This window comes from Rhinoderma darwinii, chromosome 10, assembly GCF_050947455.1.
Source record: "Rhinoderma darwinii isolate aRhiDar2 chromosome 10, aRhiDar2.hap1, whole genome shotgun sequence".
Taxonomy (NCBI): Eukaryota; Metazoa; Chordata; class Amphibia; order Anura; family Rhinodermatidae; genus Rhinoderma; species Rhinoderma darwinii.
Window position 1 is genome coordinate 35,807,726 of NC_134696.1, and position 25,632 is coordinate 35,833,357.

A 25,632-nucleotide genomic window follows, 5' to 3' on the forward strand; every position below is an offset into this window, starting at 1 on the left:
GGCCACAGCACTCTTACGAGCGCTGCTTCCACTTCATTTTCTTTACTGCTCACACTTTACTGAGAATTGCCGGCACACTTGTAGCGGCGGTTCACAGTATTTCAGCCTTCTCCCATTCACTTCAATAAAAGGTAGCATAGAACTAATCGGCTCTCAGGGGCACCATCTCTAGTTTCTTTATGGTCCCTATAGCAATTGTGTGGTCTCAATTTATGGCAGATACATCACTGTTCCTGGGCGGTATTCATTATTTAATTCACTTAAACCAAAATGCTCTATATATTGAGAATAATGCATCCGATACCTTCCTGAGGCTTAGATTGTGTAAAGAGTACCAATGACAGTAAGGCAGCGTGCAGTGACATCATATCTGGGTCTGTCCAATGACATTAAATCAGTGTGCAGTGACATCATCACTGGGTCTTAGGAGGGGAAAGCTGGTGTCTGAACGCTGGACTGCGAATGGAGCGATATGAGCTTGGTGTCCTTCAATGGCCGCCATTTGTTTGCGCAAACAAATGTAAGTATACACTGAAAGCACCACAGCAGTTGTGTGCGGATGGATTGTCACTGTGACAAAGGCGAAAATAATCAGTAGTTTTGACATTGCTTCCAGTAGAAAGCAGGCCTAATTATTTTTGTTAATCTTATGTAAAGCCTTATTTGCCTCCTTATACCTGTCACATAGACAGGAGTTAATAACTGTAAGGACTAAATGTTTCTTATATCATTGCACTTAGAAACAGAGACACTGTTTATTTCTAGTTTATCAACTGCTTTTAGGCAATGGGTTATTCTCTAATCCTAAAATAAAGTGGCATGGCACTGGTTTTACAGCAACCGGCTTGAAAAGGGAACTCTATTGGCAGATAGCTGTTTACTTTTAGGCATACCGATTATTTATAGATGAATTGGTATCTATGGAATAGATACATAAGGACATATATCCCTTGAAAGTTGAATTTCCTGATCGTAGGATTCCCCTTAAATTTTACATACATCATAATGAACATGAAGTAGCACAATAGGAGCCAAAATCAGTAAGCTGGAAGATTCCTCAGATTCCATGCAAATCTGCAAAACTGCTGACTATTTTTGAAACTCTCACCTCTCCTGTCTGGCGTTGTTTTCCTGACAATATGTCAGGTGTAATTGTGGTGCAGAACGCTGTTCCTATGACATATATACAGTGCTTGTTGCTCTGTGTTCTGCTTGAGTTACTGTCTTTGGTCTTTTACTTTACAGTCCCTTGTGTTTTAGCTCACACGTGTATAAAATGTTAGGACACCTTTTCTTTGATAGCCGTACATATTTATGCTCTTAGGATCTACGTACATCATGGCTATTACTCTTTGTATTTACTATAAGGGGAACTGGTTGCTGTGTTGCTAGTAGACAGATATGAAGACTATTCTAGGCTATTTAGACGTAATTCCCATAATATACTCAGGGGTAGGCCACAGGGCTGTCATTTCTAATGGATCCTTTATTCCAAAGTCATAGCATTTGAAAGACACAAATTTTTATTTAATTTCATCCCATCCAAGTTAGGGTTGGGGGCGCTGTTGTATTGATGCCTATGCAAAGTATATGGTAAGATATGGTACTGCAAATTACAAACCTAGCTGTGAATTCTAATAGGATTGAAAGAAAAATATTCAAGAAACAAACACTGTATATTTACCCTTTTTGTTGCTGATTAATACATTATATATCACGTCATGACATTCCCTGTAAATATATATATATATATATATATATATATATATATATATACACATATATTTATGTTTTTTCTTGTTATTTTTTTTTGCCATTTATGTATTATATATAAATCGCAGCAATCAGTTAGACAGGGTTTAGCAACATTTTATAGTTAAAACTTGCTTAAAGCATGTATAGTCAAGTGTAATAAATATTGACTTATTTTTGCCCGTTCCAATACATAACTAGCCTCCCTCCCCCCTCCAAATCTCTAGCTAGCTGGTCCAAAGTCATATTGATAGAAGTTTGTCTAGATGCTGTGATACCCTATAGCTTAGATGTATATTATTTATCCTGTATACTTAGTAGTTATAGTTTGCCATTGTTAAATAAGCCTACGCTACTTTTCACAAATACTTTTAATGCTGCTGACAGTAGGAAGTAGAATATTAAAGGGCTTGATAAGTTTAGAAAAAAATATTTTCATATCCCCTTTTAAAGATATCGAAGTTAATAGAGGGAGATCCTCTGTTCAGGATTCTCAGGTCTTGGCCAAAGTGGCGATCGGTTACGAAGAGCGTCTCTTGCCCTGGATGACTTATCCTGTCCTGCATCTCACAAACAACCTATTGATGTGAATGGGCACTGTGTAATGCTTAATTTCCCCAGTGGTGGCGATACAGGGAGTCTGAACACTTACTGCCAGGTTTCCCCACAGATTACAGCTGAACGATGGAGGTCCTAGCATTGGGACTTCTGTGTGATCTGCTTATTGTCAAGTGACTGTTCTAACAAGTAGGGATTGTCCAAAGCAGAAAGCCCCTTTAAATTAACAATCTAAAAAAAAACTCACCACTTGTTTTGTAAAAGAGAAAAAAAATAAAAAGACCCCTTTAGTATATATTCAAATCGTGAAGACCATGTTTTAATATCTTACTTCTGTGCTAAGATATGATCACTTGAAGTTGTAGGCTCAAATCCTGAGGCTGCACTACTGGGAAATTCTGAGATATTCTGTACAATGTACATTTCCTATTCTGATAAATGTACACTTGTAAATGTTTGCTATGTAATCAGTGTTGGTTATACTGACTCCATTAAATTAGAAAGCCCTTTATATCACTGTTACCGTACTTCATCTTAAAACATTAGATCTTAAGCTGATTAAGGGGTCATTATAAAAAATTTAAAACGGTTGTCCCATCAGAAGAACCCCTGTGCCCTATTAGGACATATGGATGCCATAGATAGCAAACCCCTGTTGGGGAGCCGTCTCTATGAGAGAATGATCTAACAAGCATTGGCCCTTGTTCTGGCAGACTCAATCAATCCATATATTACATACAGAGCCGTACCCCAAATGTCTGTCTGCCAGCGGCTTCCCCACCAAAGTCAGCTGTTTGCTGAGGGTCTCAGGTGCATCTCCCATTTTAAAACAATCCTTGTCTGATGAGGCCTTCTTTTAGGTGAACTATATATGAATTACCCATTGCATATTATGTACAGAATTATACTGTGAATAAAATATCGTACTTACAAAGTCAAAATTAAACCTAGTATTATTAGACAGTTCTTCTGGTTTTACTTCTCAACGACAAGACAATGTAACGTAATAACAATAATAAAAATAATAGTAAAAAATTTAGAAGGCTGTTACTCTGAACGTCAGCTTTCCGACATCCAAATCCAAAGAGATATAAGAAGTCTTATAATCCTCTTCCATAGTATTTAATGTATACCAAAGCCTATATTATTTCTTTAATAGTACCCATAGTGGTATATTGTAAAAGAAAGGAGGAAATGGTTTTGTGTATTTATATTCGTCTAACTTATAGTACCAAGACAAAAGAAGACAACTTTGATGGTTCATTACATTGAGGAAAGCGATAAGGGTAGATGTTGTAAAGCTTTTCATCTTGTGTTTATATTGCGAAAAAAGAAGTTGAATAAAACATTATTGGTGTTGGAGGATTCTCATATCCGGAAAATCTTGTATTAACATTGTCCATTACATAAGTGTAGACTATTTACCGGATTTTGCATATAGAAACATAACAATGTACTACTGTGGGCAACCACAATTTCACATAATTTTATAACATCAGGGTTTTATTGGGTCTTGTTCCGGCTTCTCTGTCATAGTGCAGTATTTGTGTTTGGTTGTCTTGTTGCGTACTGTGTTTTTTGAGTGGCTGTTCCATCAAACATGTCAACATGTATTGCACGTGTTTAATATTTGCTAATCCCTTTGAGATACCATTTAGCTGAACTCTTCAAAAAGAAGATGGGGACAAAGAAGACCTACATTTTTTATCTGATACTCCATGCCATTTTCTCAGCTCTTCTTGTTAGTTTAAACCAGAGGCTTGGAAAGGATGATGTCTGTCAAATGACTGATCAAAAATCTTAAAGTAAACCCTTTGTACAGTAGTTTGTCAGGAAACACTGTAGTTATATTGTATTTATATACAGTGAAACCTCTTTTAGGCGATCACCCACAATTGAATTAAAAAGTGGTCTTCTAAGGGGGTGGTCTTCTCAAAGAAAATCTGTCACAGGAAATCTGGTCTGGAGTAGCGGGTGGTCTTCTCAAAGAAGATGGCCAGTATTCATAAAACGTGGTAGAGCTGGAAATCTGTCACAGGAAAGTTGGTTTGGAAAAGGGAATGGTCTTCTCAAAGGGGTGGTCTTTTGGAGAGGTTTCGCTGTAATCAAAGGTCATAACCAAGATGATTCCAGCTGTTGGTTGACCTTGTTCTAACATCTTAAAAGAAAAAATTAACACCTGATTTTATGTACAGAGGATTTCTCTAAATCAATACTAGACCATGGCCCATAATATTGTATTGGAGAAGATTATGACGTCATGAATGGGCCTATCACCTCTTAAATAATGAAACAAGAACAAAGATTTAAAAAAACACATTGGCTTGAACGAGGGTAAAAGTATTTTTAGAAAAGGGGATATGGATTTTTGTCATCAAAAGGTCACACCAAAAATGGATAGATAATGTTCCATGTTCTTACCAAGCAAAATTAGCTCTAATATTGTCATAAGAGAGACTATAGCAACTCTCCAAAGTAAATCTAATACGTCTACATTTTTAAACTACAGTTAAATTGAACATTTTTGTCCAGTAAGGGAGAGATTTTTTGTTTCTTTCAAGTTTTTCCCGGATAATTTTATTTGGATTAACATCAAGTGTTGCTTGATCAGTCATAGACAGAGTCATTCTTCCAAGCATTTAGTTTGAATCCAATGAGAGCTGTTGTTGCATTTCTTTTCTGCCTTTGACTTTTGCCATTGGATACTTGGGAATATAGGCGTCCAAAAAAAGTCACCAGCTAATCACATATCTCTTTCCAGAAGTTTAAGTAAAATTTCAAATTGAACAAACTTTACTAAAAGTTATTACATAGCTGGATCAACAATAGTTTTTTTAACATTTTTATTCTTTTAAAATGCAAAATTAAATTTAACATTTGAAATTGCATTTATTTATATAAAATTAAATGCAAATTTACATTAAATAGAATTATAAATAAATATTTTCCGCAAGCTTTCAATGGCATTTGTCACAGCATAAATATTCATCTTCATATTTTTCTATCGGTCTTCCACATTACAGCATTTTTGTAAAATGCCTTAAGCACCACGGCCCCGACAAAACAAAGCGTTGATTTAATCAGCCACAGGCCGAAGAAATTACAGCAGCTTTATAATTAGTAATGAGGACTTTAAATGGAAGCCATTGATGTTTGAACTACTGGTAACAGTAAAGATCCTTAAAAGCCTCTTTCATTAGGATGGAGATTAGTTCCTGTTTTTTTGCAGTGAAAATCAGAATACTGAGAGTGGATTCAGAGTCTGGACAGATTAAGCCAGGATATGTATAAAGTACAGTATTGTAATGTTGACTTATTAAGCTTTTTAGTGCTATTGGTAGAACACTACACTGAATAGAGGGAATCTATATGTTTATTTTAATATAGTTCATGAGATACACAAAATGCTCTAACTCTATAGTAGAGTGTTAGAAATCTGATCTCGGAAACCAAGGCTGAAGTGGAAAGAGTATTTACTTTCTTACATACATTATATAGAGACACCTCTATAGCCATGGAAGGCCCTCTATGGAAATTGCCCCATGATCAGCAAGATCAGCCCTCAAGATTGACACTCAGGGAATGATCATGTATATTACAAAGTTAAAGACAACTTCTCACCTCTACTGACATGTCTGCTGTAGTAGTTAATTGTATTCCCCATGAAATAACAATTCTTGAGTATATTTTCTCAGAAATCTACGTTGTGTCGTTCCTCTGTTATTCCTCCTAAAAATGTATGGACAAATTGACAACTAGGTGTAACCAGTTGGCGGTGTGTCCCTACTGACATTGACCAATCAGTGCTGACATAGTGAGACTGTGTAGGGACACGGCCCTTCTGACAAGACAAATCCTAACACCCAGCTGTCAATTTATTCACATTTCTAGGAGGAATAACACAGGAACGGCACAACACAGAGTTACCTATGTATGGATTCCTGGGTTTGATGGGTACATTGTTTTAATTCAAGCACTTTTTTAAATTAAAGGATCAAGCTTTCCCTGTGTGCAAATCAGTTTTCTCAATATGACTATGTTGCCACCAAAACTTATCCTTTTACCAATGGATAAATAGACCAAGAAACTGATTTGCTTCTGAGAAATCTTGTTGTTTTTTTTTTTGTATTTTATTTAGTGTTTTTTTTATTTCACTATACATCGAGAAATCACACTATTCAAGCAGTTTTCTAAGCATCAAGAATAGTGGTATGTTCCTGATCACATACATGACTAGGAACAATATCATAGAAGTTTTACTTACAGGTGTGAGGCATACTTAGATATTTTCCTTGGTTGATTACAGTATTACCAAAGCACATCTGATAAAAGTTTTGATCAGTTAAACAGATTTCCATCTGTTATAGCCAAACAGTTGGGCACCTAAGTAATGGAATGGGTAAATTGGAAGTCTATTATTTTGGGCCTATAACATCATTATCAGGTGAAAAAGTGCTAAGTCTGAAGTTGCCCATAAACATAAGATTCATATCAGCAGATCCTGCCAAAATCACTGGGTTCCGAAAACAATCTTATACATAAAGGAACAGATGTCAGGGGAAACCAGGATTGGGCATGTTGGATTTCAACATATCTGAACCAAACATACATGTTTATGGTGCAGTCGACAGTCTTATATGTATGGCCAGCTTAACTTTCCTTGGTTGGAATTTTCCGCAAAACAGTTGCTCCTTACAACAGACAAAAACTTTCTCTATGTCGAAATTTGGTAGTTTATACTCTGGCTAAAAAGCATCTAAGATTAAGCAAATGTGACAAATCTCAACCAAAGGAAAGCTTTACTTTGAGCCTATCAATATTCCCTGTCCATCTTTAAACCAGGGTAGTTCTGTTGTCTCCTGCCAAGCTGGCACACTGCGTCATAAAGGCAGTCACAAACCAAGTGAAAGCAGTCTATTGAAAATTAGCTAGACTTTATGAGAAAAGCTTGCAGGGGGGAATTTAAGACTGGTGTTTCCTATGCCAGACTTAAGGCAAAGAAAGTTGGACTAAGACCAACATATTTTTCAAGAGGCGAACGCCTCTTAAAAAATGTTTTGCATCTTTCAGCCGATTGTGTGCCACAATTATGGCGCATCGACTGTTGCCGTGCACCACAATTGTAAAATAAAAAAGAAGCATACTCATATCCCCTTACTGCTCCTCTTCTCCACTCTGGGTCCCCACAGTCTCCCTCAGCATTCATCGGCTCGTATAAGGTCCTGACGCAGGGCAGCGTCAGGACCTTAAATGTGAGACAGCACTCAACGTCATCAATTCTGCGTGCATACAACATCTCGACACTGTCCGGCGTCTGTATGTTGCATAAACCGCGTCATGCAGAGGGGACCTGAAGGAGACTCCGAGGGGAGAAGAGGAGCGATGAGCATATTTTTTCTTTTCTATATTTAATTGTTCAATGGGGGACGGGGCCCATCATGGGTGTTTACCTTGCTACGCTACATAGAGTAAAATCTACGCCAGATAGAAGCGTAAATTAAAATACATTTTTCAGGCCACTGTGACCACATAAGGGGTAAGGTTGGTGTAAAAAGGCCAAAAGTCGCAATTTGCACCACAAATTGCAACTTTTTGGCTTTTTTTCAACTTTTCTATGCCAGAAAACTGGCTTAGAAAGGTTGATAAATTCCCCCCTGTGTGTTTTCGCTCTAAGCCTGCAGCTTGATCACATGATTATATTTTACATTTATTTTTCTCCAAAATTATTAGCCTAATAAATGTGCCACCTGTGTTCTTTTTTTGGTAAATTTGTGACCATTGTTTCTTTTTACGTTCTCCCTTATTTTATTATGTGGCCCTTCCTTTATTATATCTGATGAGAGTTCCTGTCTACTGATGTAGATTTAACATGGTTGAACGTTTTGGGGTTTTCGGCAATAATGACAATCCATTGCATTTCCTGCATGTAATGTGGAACGACATGTCATCATTGTGTACATTGAACCTCACTGTTTGCATGTAACCAATAACTGCTTGGGTGTGCATGTTTAAGTGTAAAATGTGTCTTAATAACTTATCATGGCTGCCACAATATGGATTTTAACCTCTGCAATCTTAACTCATTCACTGCCAAATAGCAGTAAATGGATTAAGTGAAGCAACGGATGAAGCAGCAGTACTGACCGTATCAAGCCCAGAAATATAAAACTCTTAAATGACCTTGTTTGCCTAAGGAATTCCATAATTTTCGAATATAAATAGATGTCCGTGTTATCATAATTCTACTCTCCATTTTTATTTCTATTGGATTTGGGTACAAGGATCCCTCTTTAAAGCAGTTCTCTAGGACAATGTCAATGAAGGTGAGGCCCAATGTATAAAAACTGTCTCAGAAAAAGGGTGGTCAGAGTTCATCTTTCATTTACCAAACTTCTCTCGGAAAAATAAACATACTAGTTTTTATATTTGGGCAGTTTTGATAGATGAAGCCTATTTTTTTTTCCCTTTTTACCTGATACATTTGCCAGCTGGTCATTTGACAGCCTTCTCTGCTTTAAGCCCAACAAACTAGCCCCAAAAAAGCTTAGAGATTATTGACTAGCACTATAGCAGAGTTTAAGTGCCATGTGTTGAACTTCAAGACAAGCTCTTCTTGGTCTAGTGCAGTATTACAATTATCTCTGGGACCGTATATATTAGATCTATTGCAATATTGGACGCATAGAATAGTATTGCTGGTATGCTAAACCCTGCAATACATTGAGAGTCTGATTGCATTGATGAGATTCTACAGTACTTCATTAGATATCTTCGTCTTATATGCTCGTGCAACCAATGGCTGGTCATTTACCACCACTAAATGTTTCTCTGTCAAAATGGAGCATGCAGAGGTAGCAGAGCGCCCCTTCCCCCAATCAGGACTCACAGCCAGAGCTCAGGGCAAGGTCAAACGTTGATTTCTGCTCTTGAGGACTGGAAAAGCAAGAATTACATTAGGTTCCCTGTTAAATCGAGCTGATCAAAGTAGGTTCTAGCCGCAAAATCCCCCACTATCAGCTTTACATCAGAGGACCTGCAACTGGACGAGCCCTTTAATAAACATCCCTCTGAAATCTATACAGCTAAAGTATACAGCAAATATGGTAATGATGTGTTATTGGGGAAAACAATGTCATAATTTATATGCTAACACCACATATTTCATGCTCAGGGCCCTTTGCTTTCACAACATGGTGACCCGTTAAAGATCACCTAACAAAAATAAGTCAACTCTATTGTGCCAGGGAATATTTTGCAGATTTTGATGGGCATACTTCAGTATAGTCACTACTTCTGTTTTGTTTTTTTTTGCCATATGAATGTACTGCTGCTTTAATTGTAAACATGATAAAATGGTGTTCTCCATTCATGTGAGATTTACTAATTGTTGTGTTGAGAAAATGTGTCATAACCTTCAACCAGTGGTCATCAGCCTGGGGTCCTCCAGTAATTGGTAAATTACATATCCCAGCATGCTCTATTGAGGTGTTACATGCTGGAATTGGGGTTTTCTTCCTCCTGGACGGCCCAAGGTTGCAAAAGACTCACCCAAGCTATTCACGTAACTGCATGCACTGCACGGACAGCTGACTATAGCATAACTCAGCACATTCAATAACCACAAAAAATGTTTTATTGCTTCTGTGTTTGTTGTGTTTTTATATCTGTTCTCTCCAGGCTTCGTGGACTCGGCCCCAGAAACAAGAGGTATAAATCCAATTAGCTTTGAAATGCTGTACTCAAAGAACAAGATACCTAACCCTTAGTTGTGCTCCAGTACCACACTGCCTAACGTGACCCATGCTGATAGAATTTAAAGGATAGCTGTAGATGACCCGTAGAGACTATTATATACATTAACACTCAAACAAGCTCGGTTGGTTTTACAAGTTTAGGAAAAATATTTCCAGAAAATGTTATAAAACATATAACATCAGTTTTACGTCAATTATACTCATCAACAGGGACCATTTTTTATAGAGCCGTTTATTGTTATGTAAAATACAGCTACTATGGAGCCCATCAATTTACTAGGATCTTCATGGGGCCCAAGGTGCTACAAGGATAACATACGTTTCTAGCGAATTGATAGGCTGATTTTATATTTTTTTTGTAGTATTTTCATTAATCAATGGCTCTATGGTAACGTAGGTTTATGTTGCTCATTGACTTGCTACAGTCATGGCTTTAAGAACATTCGGCTGAAATTTTCCAATTAGGACAAAGCAGATGTTAAACTGGAGCAATTATTGCTGGGATTGGAGTGGTTGTTCCATTGGAAAACGTTCTAATATTGTTGTCTGATCATCTGATCATGGCAACATCTCTGTTTTCTAGACTGTGATGGTGTATATTAAAGAGGTCAACTTGGGATTTTGGACTAACCCATAGTGATGCATCAAACTATAGTGTTTAATGTCAACATTTATATGTGTTCAGACTAATCATTGATTTGTTGCTAAAAGTTTAGTACAAAGCTTCATCTTGGAACCATTCTATAATCAATTAAGCTTGCTATACACCTCAACGTTAGCCTTCTGACTGTTCCCCAACAGCAGATTTCGGAGAGAAAGAGGGATCGGGCATGATGGAGTTCAATATACATGATCCTTTGTTCTCTCGGCAAATAAGCTGTTGCCGGTATGGTCTGGCAGCTGCCCATTGTGTGTCATCCGGTGTTTATGGTAGAGTCTGGAGAAATAGCAGCTAGCCGAACATGCATTTTCCTGACCGCTATCAAAAAGTTAAATTTAAGGTATAAATCTACTGTCTTGAATATGATCCTGTATATTAATACAGTGCATGTCATTATAAACAGGTCAGAATACTCTTTATGCAATTCCTTTAATCCAGCATCCAGGAACTGCTATTTTATCATATTGATTGATCCCCCCCCCCCCACAAAAAAATAGGGAAGGAAACCTTAAAAAATAAGCTGTCTGATGCACATTAGTATGCAGACAAAAAGTAAAATAAAGTAGTTCTACCATAAAATATGGCAATAAGGTGTCTTGTTTTCAGAGTCAATGCTTATCTCAGTCTTCCAGCCTTTTATCGATTGCACAAATTAGTGCCAGATTTACAGAGCTACTGGATTAAAGGAAATATTTTTATAGTGTTGATATATAACATCTGTTGTTTATGTAATTAACTCTTAGTAATGGAATATTCAATCTCTCCGCAAATGCGAGCAATGCTGCTGTAGATAGTTAAGGTACGGCTCACTAAAAGCCATGACGCTGTAAAACGGCAAAACATTTTTATTTTATTTTTTAGATATATATATATAAAGAATTTAATGTTTGGGCTACACTAGGACATGGTGTAACCTTTAGTTTAGGAGACGATGCTAAACTACCTAGCATGACAACCTATGTATTTATTCAGCAAAAATTGTCTGGGTGCACCCCATGTCAACTTGGGGGACCCACTGCCAGCAGACAATAGCAGTGGGGTCCCTTGAAATCAGCTGTTGTCTGCGGAACATCATAATATCAGTGCTCCTTTTGTTTTCAGTGAATACAGGGCACTCATGTTGTCAGAGGGGGCCTGCGGTCCTCCAGAGACAAAAGCTGAGCTCTAATGCCTCACTCTGCGTTAATAATATGGGCCACTCCTGCTCTGTGAGCCTTATTCTTTTAGATGAATGTGCCCTAATATGAGAAGGACTTATCCAAGGCAGACAATTCCTTTAAAGAGAACCTGGTACTTTGTATTATTTATCTTAATCAGTTACTAGCATCGATCTTTTCAATTTTTAATTTATTTTCTGAAATAAGCAAGGTGAGTACTGGACAGGCTCTGCAGAAAAAGCACTTGGCCATGTTCAGCTTCTTCTCTAGTGCACCCCCAGTAAGTGTATGCAGAGAAATAATGCAATATAGTCAAAATCTTTTTCCAAAGCCTTAGGTCTCGTTCACATCCGTGTCAGTGTTTCTGTTCTGCTCCGTCAGAGGAGCAGAACAGCGAAAATGCAGATGTAGCCAACTTTATCTTGACTCTTTAACGCATTAAATACACTGTGGCAAGAAACTTTAGCTTGATATTTTCAATGACTTTGTAATGGCTTTTGTTGTGTGATTATCACGCGGCAACAAGTTATCAGGATAAACGAGGCTACATCTGCACAATAAGCGCCAGTCTTGTTGTATGACAGACACCGTTGGTGCCTGGTGGAACCCATTGACTTAAATGGGTTCCGTCTGGTTTCTCTTAGGGTGTCTGTTGTTTTCCCGCTACAATAGCAGAGCATTCTGCTCTATTTTTTCTGATTTTTTTCATCCGGATCTGTGACGGACACCCCTAATGAAACTTCTAACGCAGATGTAAACTAGGCCCTATGAAAATGTTTAGGGATGGGGAGTTGCTTTGGCCATGTCTCTTTAGTCTGAAAGACCAAAACTTTCTATACAAAATACAAAGATTGATCCTTGATATGTTTACATATGTTTAAATGTAAATTACAATGTGTCTTAAATCTAGAGTTTCTGGAATGAGCACAAAAAAAACAGAACGGGGACCGGTGCTTTTTAGGGCTGCGGGCACTGGATGAAGAGTCACTATGTGACACATAACTCTGTTGTGTAGTTTAGACCTGAACACTGAGTATATTGTTTTGACCCTCTACAATTTTAAATGGGGCTCAGTGATATTGCAGCTAGTGTTAAGTAGTAGGCACAGTATCACTGTCTATGTGGCTTCAGATGTATTTATTATTTGTTTAGCAGTAATGTTGTAAATGAACTAGCTGGCAGCTCAGGGGCGGGTCCTTACTGCTGTAGCTCCTCCCCCTCCTTGTCATCATTTGTATAGCCAGATTGTTCTGTTTCACTGCCTCTGCCTACTCTCTAGGAGAAGCTTCACAAATGCCCCCATATTTTTTACATGTTGTTTGGCAAAGTCTAATCCGGCCTTTCTATTTTTGAGGCTGATTAATGGTTTGCCCCTTGTGGTGAACACTCTGTATTTGCTCTCATGAAGTCTTCTCTTTATGGGAGACTTAGCTACTGATACACCTACTTCCAGGAGAGTGTTCTTCACTTAGGTAGATGTTGTGAAGGGGTTTTTCTTCACCATGGAAAGGATTCTGCGATTATCCACCACTTTTGTCTTCTATGGACGTCCAGGCCTTTTGGCGTTCACAAAATCAACAGTGCACTGTTTTTTTTTTCAAGAATGTACCAAACTGTTGATTTGGCCACTCCTAACATTTGTGTTATCTCTCGGATGGATTTTCTTAATTTTTTTCAGCCTATCGATGGTGTGTTTCACTTGCATTGAGAGCTTCTTTGACCTCATTGTTGTGGGTTCACAGCAACAGTTTCCAAATGCAAATGCCACACCTGAAATCAACTCCAGACCTTTTACCTGCTTAATTGATGATGGACTAACGAGGGAATAGCCCATGCAGCCCATTAAATAGCTTTTGAGATAATTGTCCAATTAGCTTTGGTCCCTTGAAAAAGTGGCAGCTACATATTAAAGAACTGTAATTCCTAAACCCTTCCTCAAATTAGGAAGTGAATACCCTCAAATTAAAACTGAGAGTCTGCACTTTAAGCCCATATCAATTATATAACTGTATAATCAATATGTTTTGGTAAACGGCTAAAATGACAATACTTGTGTCACTGTCCAAATAATTCTGGACCTAACTGTATTTACTAAAACAGACATGTCAGGATTGCAGAGTATTGAATCACCACATAAACCACATTTTTTTGGGTAAAGGGTTAACATGAGAATATGTATGTGGTAATTATGAGGCCAATTTTTTTGGAAATTGTTATTAATTGCATTTCTAAGGAGACATCTTGCAAAATGAAGAAATTACATTATACAGGAGAATATTAACCCCAAGAAACCTGACATTTACATTCGCACCCAGTAGATAATAACAGCCTTTTAATAAATATTGAGCCTTTTAAAAATAGATTGACTTCATAAAAGTGTGGCCTAGTTATCCCACAGCACACACATAAAAACCTCCCTAGATGTTGTAGGGTTTATGATTTTTTAAATAGGTTTGTTCAGCTTACATAATTCATAGCTCTCACCAGGACATTTACGAGTCTTTTTGAATTATTGAAATGGCCATTATTCCCTGTTTTTTTTTCTTTCTGTTCTGTATCAAACAACCATACTGGGTACAAATAGTAAGTGTTTGACATGGGGCTATTAAACACAACCCATTAATAAATAGGATTTTTTTCAGATTCCAAATATACTCTTAGGGCCACTTAAAAAATAAATTAGGGAATACCATACATTTTATATCCCTTATATATTATGTTAGGCCTCATGACCATGGCTGTGTTTCAGCAGTAATGTTATCCTATGAAGGTTTTCATGCCTCTAGGTGCCACCATATGTTTGTACCGAGGTTGAGATGACAATCATGCCATGCTCCATCGGATGCTACATAGGTGACCAATTTCAAAAGAAAAAACTTGCCTCCGTGTAAACGGTTCTTCATACAAATCTCTGAGTACTGTACAAGTACTGATTTTCTCCCTGCTGACAAGGATAACTGCTTTTAAGCAGAAATATATTGCAACTAATACAGTACCATACAGAATACCATACGTAAACAAATGGTCCAAATGTAATATTTTAGGGGGCTTCACGAGTGCAGTTTGCGTTTCTGTATAGAGTGCTGTATGGTAAAAAAAAAATGTATAGGTCATGAGCATGAGGTCTTAGTATGAGGTTCACTTTTTAGACGTAATAATTTTCAGGCCTATGGAGAACGTCCAATCCACACAACCGTGAGACAACAGTGGGGAATTTGGAATGTAGTTATTATTTATTTCTCAGTATTAACATAGATGTAATATATCCTGCAATTCTGTACACAGAGTTTATTCACTTATTCTAGATCCTGGTCCAATTGGGGATCATAGTCTAATATTTCAGGAAGATATTAATGGTCAATTTTATTACAAGGTCATCTGATACATTACTATATGAGGAAACTGGAATATCTGAAGGAAATCAACATTAGGACAGGTGTACATACCATAGTAGATGACCATGCGTCTGTTTGGGGCCCTTCAAAAGAGGAGACCCAGCCCTTGTTTAGTTCTGTTCCATTTGCTTGTGGGTGTCTGGAACCTGCATGACTCCTCTCTAGGGGAACTGCATTGAAAGGGGTGGTGAATTCACCCAAGGATCATGAAAGTATTTAGCGGGGGAATTAAACACCACGTCCTTCTGTCCTGGGTGAAAGAGAATGAGCCAATAATTGGGTCCCATTTTGATTTTTTTCTATGGGGTCCCTCCTATTCATTGTATTCATGAGCATGGAAAAAATACATATGCAGATGTTGTGCTGCTTAAATGTGAACCTAGGACCCTAGAACCAAAACTTTGTGCTACCCCACAGTCCTACAGGTTATTATTGGTAGTGTCTCATGGTTAGAGGTTCTGTTTCCAGGAATAACTTTATATGAGGGAGTTGCTGTTGAAATAATTAGTAGATAATTTTCGGGTGAAGATTCACTTTAGTATACTCATTTTTGACATGTGACGAGCTATTTCAGGTTTTATATATCACTACTCGATTGAATCAGTTGTTCCTTGTACTGCTGGATATATTTCTGAGCTGCAACAAGTGACCTATGACCACTTCATTAAACTTTTTGACTAATGTCGCTATTTTTCTTCTTTTTAAGGGCTTTTAACTGGTTGCCGACGCAGGGCGAGTATGCTGGTCATGAGCAGCAGAACTTTTCCGCATCAGGACAAGCAGAATTGTCCTGCTGATCGCGTGGGCACAGCAAGTGATAAGGAGCAGGGCAACGGCTGTAGTACACAGCCGCAGTCCCGCTCTAACGGCGGAGATCAATGAAACCTCTGATTTCCACCGTCAATGCTTTGAATACCGCGATCAAAGCTGATTGCGGCATTCAAAGGGAAGGAGTGAAGTGGGCCCCTTTGATCGCGTCGCAGGAAATCCCTGTGTCGTGATCGAGGCCCAGTATGTGCAGATAGCCCAGAATCCATTGAAGTACCCCAGGGCTGTCTGACTATATTTCTTGTTGTTAGGGCATACTTAGGTATGCCCTAACAACTACCTGTGTACTATCAGAACACAGGCTAATGTACTGGCATAAAGATATATCCAAGTACATTATAGTTAAAAAAACAAAGACAAAAATTGAAAAATCCCCCTATTGGATAAAAAAAATAACAAATAAAATGTTAAATAAAGAAAATCTGTAAAAAAATACACACAAACGCACATTTTTAACAATAAATAAACTTTATTAAATAAAGTCCTAAAATTGAAATTGATATAAATGAACGCTTATGTATATGGGCCAAAAAACGGCACCTACATAAAGTAAAACTCGTTCTGCATAAAACAAAGCCTTATTCAGCAAGGCTAAAAAAAAAATTTAATGGTTATGACCGCTGGATTGCAAAGAGGAAAAATAAAATAATTGTTCTGGTCTTCAAGGCCAAAATAATTGCAACTTTTTGTTTTGCAGAACAGCAGGCTTATTACAGATAGAAACCTGCCATGTTATTTTTAAAAGCTCCTACAACATGTGCATATACTTGTGAATGTTATTTGTTACAGTATTACATAAATGTACTGATTATTATGTCATTTTATCCTTTGTTCTGTTAATATCAGGTGTAAAATATTTTTAGTTATTAACCAAACTTGCACCAACCCAGCTTGTTTATCCAGCTTATCATAGACTATAACCAATTACTACCAAATGGCACCTTTCTAACATCTTGTATTTACTATCAATGTTAGAATCTGTGTCATGTAACAAATACTAGTTTTGTTGAATCCAGGTATGAATATAATCTATAGGTACACACTGGCCTGTACACTTAAAGGGATAGTACACTTTTAGGGCACGTTCAGACGTATCAGGTTTGCTACGGAATTCCGCTGCGGACATGCTGCAGCGCAAATCTGCAGCAGACTTGTATTTCTTTTTCTTTCTTTAGCGTTTTAGTTTACATAGTGCAGACAGCAGACATTGTAAAAAACAGCGGTGTGGAAATTAGCTAGAGGTGTGGAATTTACATTCCGCAGCATGCTCAGTCTGTTGCGGAGAAGCAGCTATTTTTCAGTTTAGTTTCAACCTTTGCAATGCAAAGGCTGAAACCTGCGGCAAGTCCGCTGCAAAATTTGCCACATCTGGATGAATCCTCACATATGGCAAATTTTCCAGCAATATCCGCAGCAGAAAATTTCTACCACGTCTGAACATGCCCTTAGTGACACTTCACTGGTATATGAGGTATATTACTAGCGATTTCCATAATATGTCAGTCTCTCAGCGCCATCAGTGGAGGGAACGGATAGCTGTCACAATCTGTAATGGCCATCATAACTGATGACTGCTTAAAGGGGTTGTCCAGGTACAGACAACTGATGACCTATCCGATCAGCTGCTCCAGCTGCCTACAGGCACCGGATATCCATGCCAGAAGCAGATGGCTCCAGTCCAGAATATCATATACTGATGACCAATCCTATGGATAAGTCATCAGTTATCCGAGCCCGGACAACCCCTTTCAGCTGCCCCTTTTCATAATACCACCAACTAATCAAAATATAGTGCAAAACCAAGTTGGCAAAATGCGCGTTGGGTTTAGTGGGTGAATGCATTACTTTATATGCATTTATAACTTATCTTACATGTATTTATGTATATGGACGTAGTGATGTTGATTGCACAACTTTAGCACTATATATACTTCCCTCTTGCCTTACATGGAGTTCAATGGCTTTATTTTTTGCACTTGCACTTTGGCTATTATATAACAAGAATTCTCTGTACGGTACGCATGTATTTATCCTGACTATATCACATGCTAAATGGCATTCATTTAATATGAATTTTTTAGACCTGCCTCATGTACCTGTTCTTTGGTATGTCTGTATTGTTGTTTTTTTTAATTAGTTTTTTTCTGACTTTGGGTTAGATAAATAAAGTTTACGGGCTCTTGCACACAACCGAATGCCACTCAGGTTGCTTTTCACGGCATCCGAGTGGCACCCGATAGTTTTCACTTCAGTGGGTGAATCGGATTTGTGAAAATGGATCCTGACTCTTCAATCTGTGAAAAAATGGAACATGTGACAATATGTCCTATCTTTCCACGGATCACGGACGGGACTCGTGCGGCATACATGGTCGTGTGCAAGAGCTCTGTCTTTTTTGCATACAACTTGGTCTTGCTCTATATTTTGTTTGTAGTAAATATTAGTAGAGTGGTTTGAGCATTTATACGGGGTTATTTTCTGACTTGCCCCTATACATTCGTTTAAAATCGGTGAGTTTAGATATAATATAAAATATATGAAAAAGATTGAGAAGACATTTTAGCATAATAATAATAATAATAATAATAATAATAATAATAATAATAATAATAATAATTACTAGTAAGAATAATAAGTATGATGTCAAGAAGGTTGGTTACGTTTTTTAGGATGACTATTTTTGACAATCCAGGAGCAGGTTTTTCAGGTAAGCACATTTACATAGTGCACATCTACCCAATATATAAACACAATAAATTGACACTAAATGGTTCCCTTCACGCTCGACCCACAGTATCTTAATAGTGAACAGTATTCCAGATTACAGAACATAGGAGATCACTTATGTTTGTGCAAGTTATGAAATGAAAAAATTCCTCCTCCAAAGTCTACTAAGGATCCTTAAAACATCTCTCGGGTATTTTCCAGATTTTGAGATATTCCTTATTTCTCCCAAGATCAATCCATTTAAAAATAATGGCAAATTGACCAAGTAATTACAAGAAGATAACAATAACATTCTCATGTATATGTCAAATGTTCATTAAGTTGGCCGTGGTCATATTATAGAATTGCTGTAAGAAAGGTTGTTGTGACATTCATTTACACCACCTAACATCCCCACTAACATGCATGTTAAAAGTTAGCCATATATGCATATTAATCCTTAGTCTACATGCACACCTTGCGGATTTTAATGCTGAAAAGTTGCATCAAAACTGCAGATAAACGCAGGTAATACCGCCGGTAAAACCTGCACTTAATATTGAGGTTTTTTTAATGTGTTTATACATTTTGATGCAGAAGCAGGATCCAGCTTGTTACACTCCTAGAGGTGTGTTCACATCAGCGTTTGTTTCCGCTAAGGGGTTCTGTCTGAGGTTTCCGTTGGGTTAACCCCTCTACGGAAAGGCAAACGGAAACTTCAGCTTCCGTTTCCCTTTTTTAGTTTTGACGGAATCAATAGCACAGTCGACTGCGCTATTGATACCCTCCGAAACAACGGAACCCTGTCACAACGGTGACAGACGGAAACCATTAGCTAGGTTTCAGTCACAATGGAGTTCAATGGTGAGGGAAACAGAAGCTGAGGTTTCCGCTTGCCTTTCCGTTGAGAGGTTAACCGGACGGAAACTCTGACGGAACCCCTCAGCGGAAGGGCAACGGTGATGTGAACTGGCCCTAAGATGCCGCGGTTAATAGTGACCAAGGCATTTAAGCCTATAGAAAGAGGGGGCGGCCCTCTGCAATGTCTCTTTGCGCCACCCACCCTAGTGCAATGAGATCGCGGGGTGAGAATGGTTGTCATGGCAGATTGTGGGCCTAATGAAGACCCTAAGTTCTGCATATTTGTGCTCCTATTACTTATCGACAGGAAAATAAAAAAGTTATGGCTTTTGGAAGGTGGGGAGGACAAAATGAAAATGAAAAAAATTGATAGTTTTTTACTGCTCAGACGGTTGTGGATGTAAAGTCTGAAGTGTCCATCAAGGGTTTGATCTTCCCCCAGCTAGCATGCAGAAAGCACGATCCAAATTTCCACCTGTGTGTGTATCTCGCTGGTACTTGTGGTTCCACGCAGAAATGCAACTGCAAAAACTATCAATATGTCTGTTTTTTGTGGTGTTGGGGATTTCACCTCTTTTTTACCTGCTCCGGTTGTTAATCTCCTTGTTGAGATATTTCAGTGAGTAGAGAGCTGAGTTGTATATTTGGTTGTTGAAACCAAAATGAAAGACTGAAAAATGGCTGCGGCAGGAGGGGTTAAAATCCAGAGCGAAGGTCAATTCACCTGCGGAAATATTCTGCAACGTGTGGAGGAGATTACTTGAAGTCTCATTTATTTTCCTGGTACTATATTACGTTGCAGATTTTCTTCAGGAAAATCAGCGTGCCAAATCCGCTCCTAATACGCAACTTGTGCATGTAGCCTAATGGTGGAAGGTGACATTGATGACTTTGAGATATATCTGCTGCAAAAAAAAACCAATAGAGGTACATAGGAAAAATGAAACTGGCCCGATCATCCCCCTCCCAATAATGTATTTAGAGGGTGTCTGGCAGCCACCATAGATATGTAATTAGTGGTGTAACAAGTAGCCATAGGGCACCATAGCGAAACATAGAAAGGGGTCTCAGTCACATGACTATTAAGGGAGTTTGAGAAACGGATAAAATATTATTATAATCTTCTTCTTTATTTGTTGACCTCTCGGCATTCAGTTATTGCTGCCTTTCCTTCTCCATTATATAGATCACGAATTGCCCCCTTTAACAGTGGAGTTTAGGTCTATCAATTGGGTCCCATAGTTGCCACGCGGTAGTTATACCCCTGCATTAGATTGCCAACAGAGGAATTTACCAGCATGGTAAAGCTACGTCAATGGAAGCAATTACACCCATTAAACAGACTCTTGACGTAAAAATCAAAGTGTTAGCAAGCAAATGACTCGTCCTCAACCCTTGTGGATAGGCATGTGTATCAAGAGCTCTTATGATACCTTTCAACAAATAAAGAGCAGTTATTGCTCCTATGGTGTACGGAAACACCAACATATGAGTCCTCTCGGCATTTCTGACAAACCAACAGGGGACACTGAGAGGTGAGAGGCATCATCTGCATACATTATTTGCTTCATTATAGCTTCCCGTCATTCATATATGAAAGGTTTTTCATGTTGACTCCTTTCATTTCAAACCATTATGAGAAAACTAGTAATGGGTTCCCTGGAGACAGCCGTATGTAATAGGTTGCTGTTTTGACCTATTTTGGAGAGTGCCAGAATGTGTCCAGATCTGAGGAGACCAGGCTTTGGTTCTAGTGCAGGTAGGCAAGTGCGGATCACCGGAAGTCACCTTAGCTTCTCCCAGCCAGTTAGCATCTAAACATGGATGTAGAAAAGGGATTCATCGCTGCAGAGGTTTAACCTGTATCTAAGACAGTGCGTTTTTATATTCAGCAAACTTTATTTCCAGGATCTGCTTTGCTTTTATTATAAGCTCGGAAGACACTTAAAGGAAAGAGAACATATGACTGTCAATTACTCCCCAATTCAGGAGCCCATAAAAATGTAATTTGCAATTGCTTCCAATTTCAGAATGGTTTCAGTACATTAGTTTAAGGTATAATTAGATTAAATTGTTAAATTGTTTACAGTCATTTGCCTGTTGACGGCACCTTTATAGCATCAGGATGTTGTAATTAGAATTGGTTAGAGGCAAAGCAGGTTGACCAGTCAGAAGCACATAATATCATCTTTCCACATCTTAATTAGGGAAGATTATTGCCTTATGTGTCCTGTCTCTGTGTGGCCTTCAAATGTTATAGCCTGCAGTAATACACTATAAATGTAGTTTGACATCAGGGTAAAGTATTGGCCCTTGTGAAGTTGGAATTGATCTCATGTACGGTCCATTTTTGCTCAAATACGTTCATATACAGCCTAGTTCCACACCAGGAGTGTATGGCCTTCCTTCAAGTTCGAAAAGTTGACTTTCCATTGGGTTGTTTAGATTTTCTGGTATTTTAAGCAACTCTAGTAATGCCCAGAGACCACTTGGTGCCATATTCTTCTTCGAGTACTTTATGTATTCAGAAGGACCTTTACCTTTCTTTACATAGTGGTGGTACAAACAGCATAAAAGGCAAAATATCATTGACATTTCTTGCTGTTAGTATACAGAATGTATTTTAGAGTAATGGATTCATTAGCTTATGTCCTATACCGTCTTAGTACAATTTCGCCTTGGAAATTGTAGTGTGGACCGTGGCCTAAGATGGCTAATATACATAAAGGCAGCATTCTCCTCCACTTTCCCATATGTTTCCTTGTTCTTAATGTTTTGTAATCAATAATTTGCAGGTTAGACTACAGTTGTAGGTTTGGGAGAATTCCATTCCCACACATTGTTGGTTTTATAAAGACTATGTATTTTCTTGGATTAGGACTATGGAATAATGATGTGGTCATGGAGATGAAAAATATTGGTAACAATATTGTCTATGGCAGTCTAAAATAACTCCAGATTAGAGAAGAGCGAATCGATTCTACATAAATGGAATTCGGTCCAAATTTCCCAAAAATTCAGACTGGACAAAATCCGGAACTTTTGAGGTTCATGGTGCACGAAACGCGTCAAATTTGTGGCCACCGGTGCTTACTTACTAATACATCGTTTTTAGAAGATCAGTGCTGACATCTTCCTCTGTGAAGCGTGGCAGCGCCGCTTCCTTGTTAGTTCAGCCTTCACTCCAGACTGTATGGTCCTCCTGTTCTGAACATGGCTGCTGATGAAGGGGCATGTGACCAGGCACATCCATCAGGGGCCTCCATTGAATAATACTGCACATGAGCTAGTTTCCCTTGTTATATTATATGTGCCTGGTCACATGCCCCTCCATCAGCAGCCATGTTCAGAACGGGAGTGCTGTATAGTCCGTGAAGAAGGCTGTACTAACAAGGGGGCAGCGCTTCACAGACAAAGAAGAAGAATAGACCAGTTTGTCATACAACCAATTTAAAGGGATTGTCTCATTAGGGCATATGGTTGTTATACAGTGGGGTCCCCCGCTCAGGTCACCTCTGTGAGCTCATGCGGAAAGCCGCTAAGAATGGCAGGCTTGTAATACTGCTTAATTCGCTGGCCCCAGCAGAGGTAATGTCAGACAAAACTTCACCCAGTGACAACGCAAAAGGGCTTTTGAAATTGTCATAAGTAAAGGGGACGGCTATCTTCAATAGTGCCCTAGAGAATGGATGGAGCAGCATGGCACATACGCGATCTGCCAATCAATTCATTCGGGGGAATGGAACTCCCGTTCTCTTGATCGGTGATGGTCTCGGCAGTCAGACCCCCACCGATCAGCATGTTATTACCTATCCTGTGGTTAGGAGATAACTTTTAAATCTTGGGACAACCCCATTAAACTTGTAAATAAGCTTTAGAACCTGGTGTAGATGATGGACAATTTTCATTGCTTTAAAAAAGAAGGAAAAATACAGTCAGATATTGGTAAAATATCCCTGACACACGATGTGGAAACAAGCAGTCTACGTCCTGTAACAATCATCATGAAAACAGAGGGTTCAGTGCAGTCTCTAAACAATGGAAGCAGTTTGGGGCTTCATGTTATGATCCTAAGTTTCCAAAAAGCAGCAAGAAGATAAGAATTCTTTTGTCAGGAATGATTTGGTATTTTCCCCAAATCTGAGATCATAGCCCCCAAACATCATTGAATGAATCACAGTTATAAGTAAGATACAATTTATTGACATGCAGTAAATGCTCTTATGTACTGACACAGTTTTTCTCCTTCCTGCAGACTTTGGGTGGGCGTATCGAGATTCAGGGACACATCAGGATGTCCTCTCTTACCCTGAAGGACATCCAGTACACCGATGCTGGAGAATACTTTTGCGTTGCCAGCAACACCATCGGCCAGGACACACAAGCTATGTACTTCGAAGTGCAGTGTAAGACGACTTGTTGTTTGCACCGTTATGTCGTTCATATTTTTTTAGGCATAACCTTTTTCATTTACATTGGTCTAGTAGATATCTCATCTCCTGTCCTCTGTGGGTCCAGAAAAGATGTTTAATTGAAGATGTTTGTAGTTTAAAAAAAATTGGCAGTCAGTAATTTAAAAGCTGGAAAAAATGATGTCAACCAACCATGTTCCATATTTCCTATTAGGGCATATAGATGTCATATGTTCCTCCGCACCGGTCCCCCTCTATTAGTCAGATCGGACAGCCAGGAACTTATTTCCCCAGCGATAACAGCTGTTCGCTGGGGGTTTCCGATGTCAGTGCTGTGGCGATCTACAGGGTGGGCCATTTATATGGATACACCTAAATAAAATGGGAATGGTTGGTGATATTAACTTCCTGTTTGTGGCACATTAGTATATGGGAGGGGGGAAACTTTTCAAGCTGGGTGTTGACCATGGCGGCCATTTTGAAGTGGGCCATTTTGTATCCAACTTTAGTTTTTTCAATGGGAAGAAAGTCATGTGACACATCAAACTTATCGAGAATTTCACAAGAAAAACAATGGTGTGCTTGGTTTTAACGTTACTTTATTTTTTCATTAGTTATTTACAAGTTTCTGACCACTTATAAAATGTGTTCAAAGTGCTGCCCATTGTGTTGGATTGTCAATGCAACCCTCTTCTCCCACTCTTCACACACTGATAGCAACACAGCAGAAGAAATGCCTCCCGATCTGACCCCCTTAGACTTTTATCTTTGGGGTCATCTGAAGGCAATTGTCTATGCTGTGAAGATACGAGATGTGCAGCAACTAAAACTACGGATACTGGAAGCCTGTGCTAGCATTTCTTCTGCGGTATTGCTATCAGTGTGTGAAGAGTGGGAGAAGAGGGTTGCATTGACAATCCAACACAATGGGCAGCACTTTGAACACATTTTATAAGTGGTCAGAAACTTGTAAATAACTCATGAAAGAATAAAGTAACGTTAAAACCAAGCACACCATTGTTTTTCTTGTGAAATTCTCAATAAGTTTGATGTGTCACATGACCCTCGTCCCATTGAAAAAACTAAAGTTGGATACAAAATGTCCGACTTCAAAATGGCCACCATGGTCAACACCCAGCTTGAAAAGTTTCCCCCCTCCCATATACTAATGTGCCACAAACAGGAAGTTAATATCACCAACCATTCCCATTTTATTTAGGTGTATCCATATAAATGGCCCACCCTGTATAATCTAGAAAGAAGTTGTTTGAATGAGTCTGCCCCTTTAAAGGAAATCTCCTTTGAATAACGTTTTAAAATAGTCTACAGTTAATAGGTAGTTGTTTTTTTCTCCATTAATGGGATTGTCTAGGATTAAAAAAACAGATAATATAAAAGTGTCTGGTTTTTTTCCAGTAACAGTACCACTTTGTCCATGGAATGTGCTTGGTATTGCAATTTAGCCTGATTCACTTAAATGGAGAAGAGCTGCAATACCAGACACTACCTGTGGATAAGGGTGGCGCTGTTTACGGGGAAAAAAGACAC

At 38.5% G+C, this 25,632-nt stretch overlaps 1 protein-coding gene across 6 annotated transcripts in view; it reads left to right on the top strand.

Annotated features, from left to right (window-relative positions):
- NCAM1 (neural cell adhesion molecule 1) overlaps positions 1-25,632 on the top strand; it is a 274,090-nt gene that overhangs the window by 192,945 nt on the left and 55,513 nt on the right. For 4 of the 6 annotated variants that reach the window (XM_075839734.1, XM_075839728.1, XM_075839729.1 and 1 more), the window contains exons 9-10: positions 9,988-10,017; positions 23,928-24,078. In XM_075839734.1, the coding sequence (XP_075695849.1) occupies positions 9,988-10,017; positions 23,928-24,078 (181 nt within the window). The remainder of the gene's footprint in view (positions 1-9,987; positions 10,018-23,927; positions 24,079-25,632) is intronic. The other 2 variants (XM_075839731.1, XM_075839733.1) reach the window with 1 other exon arrangement.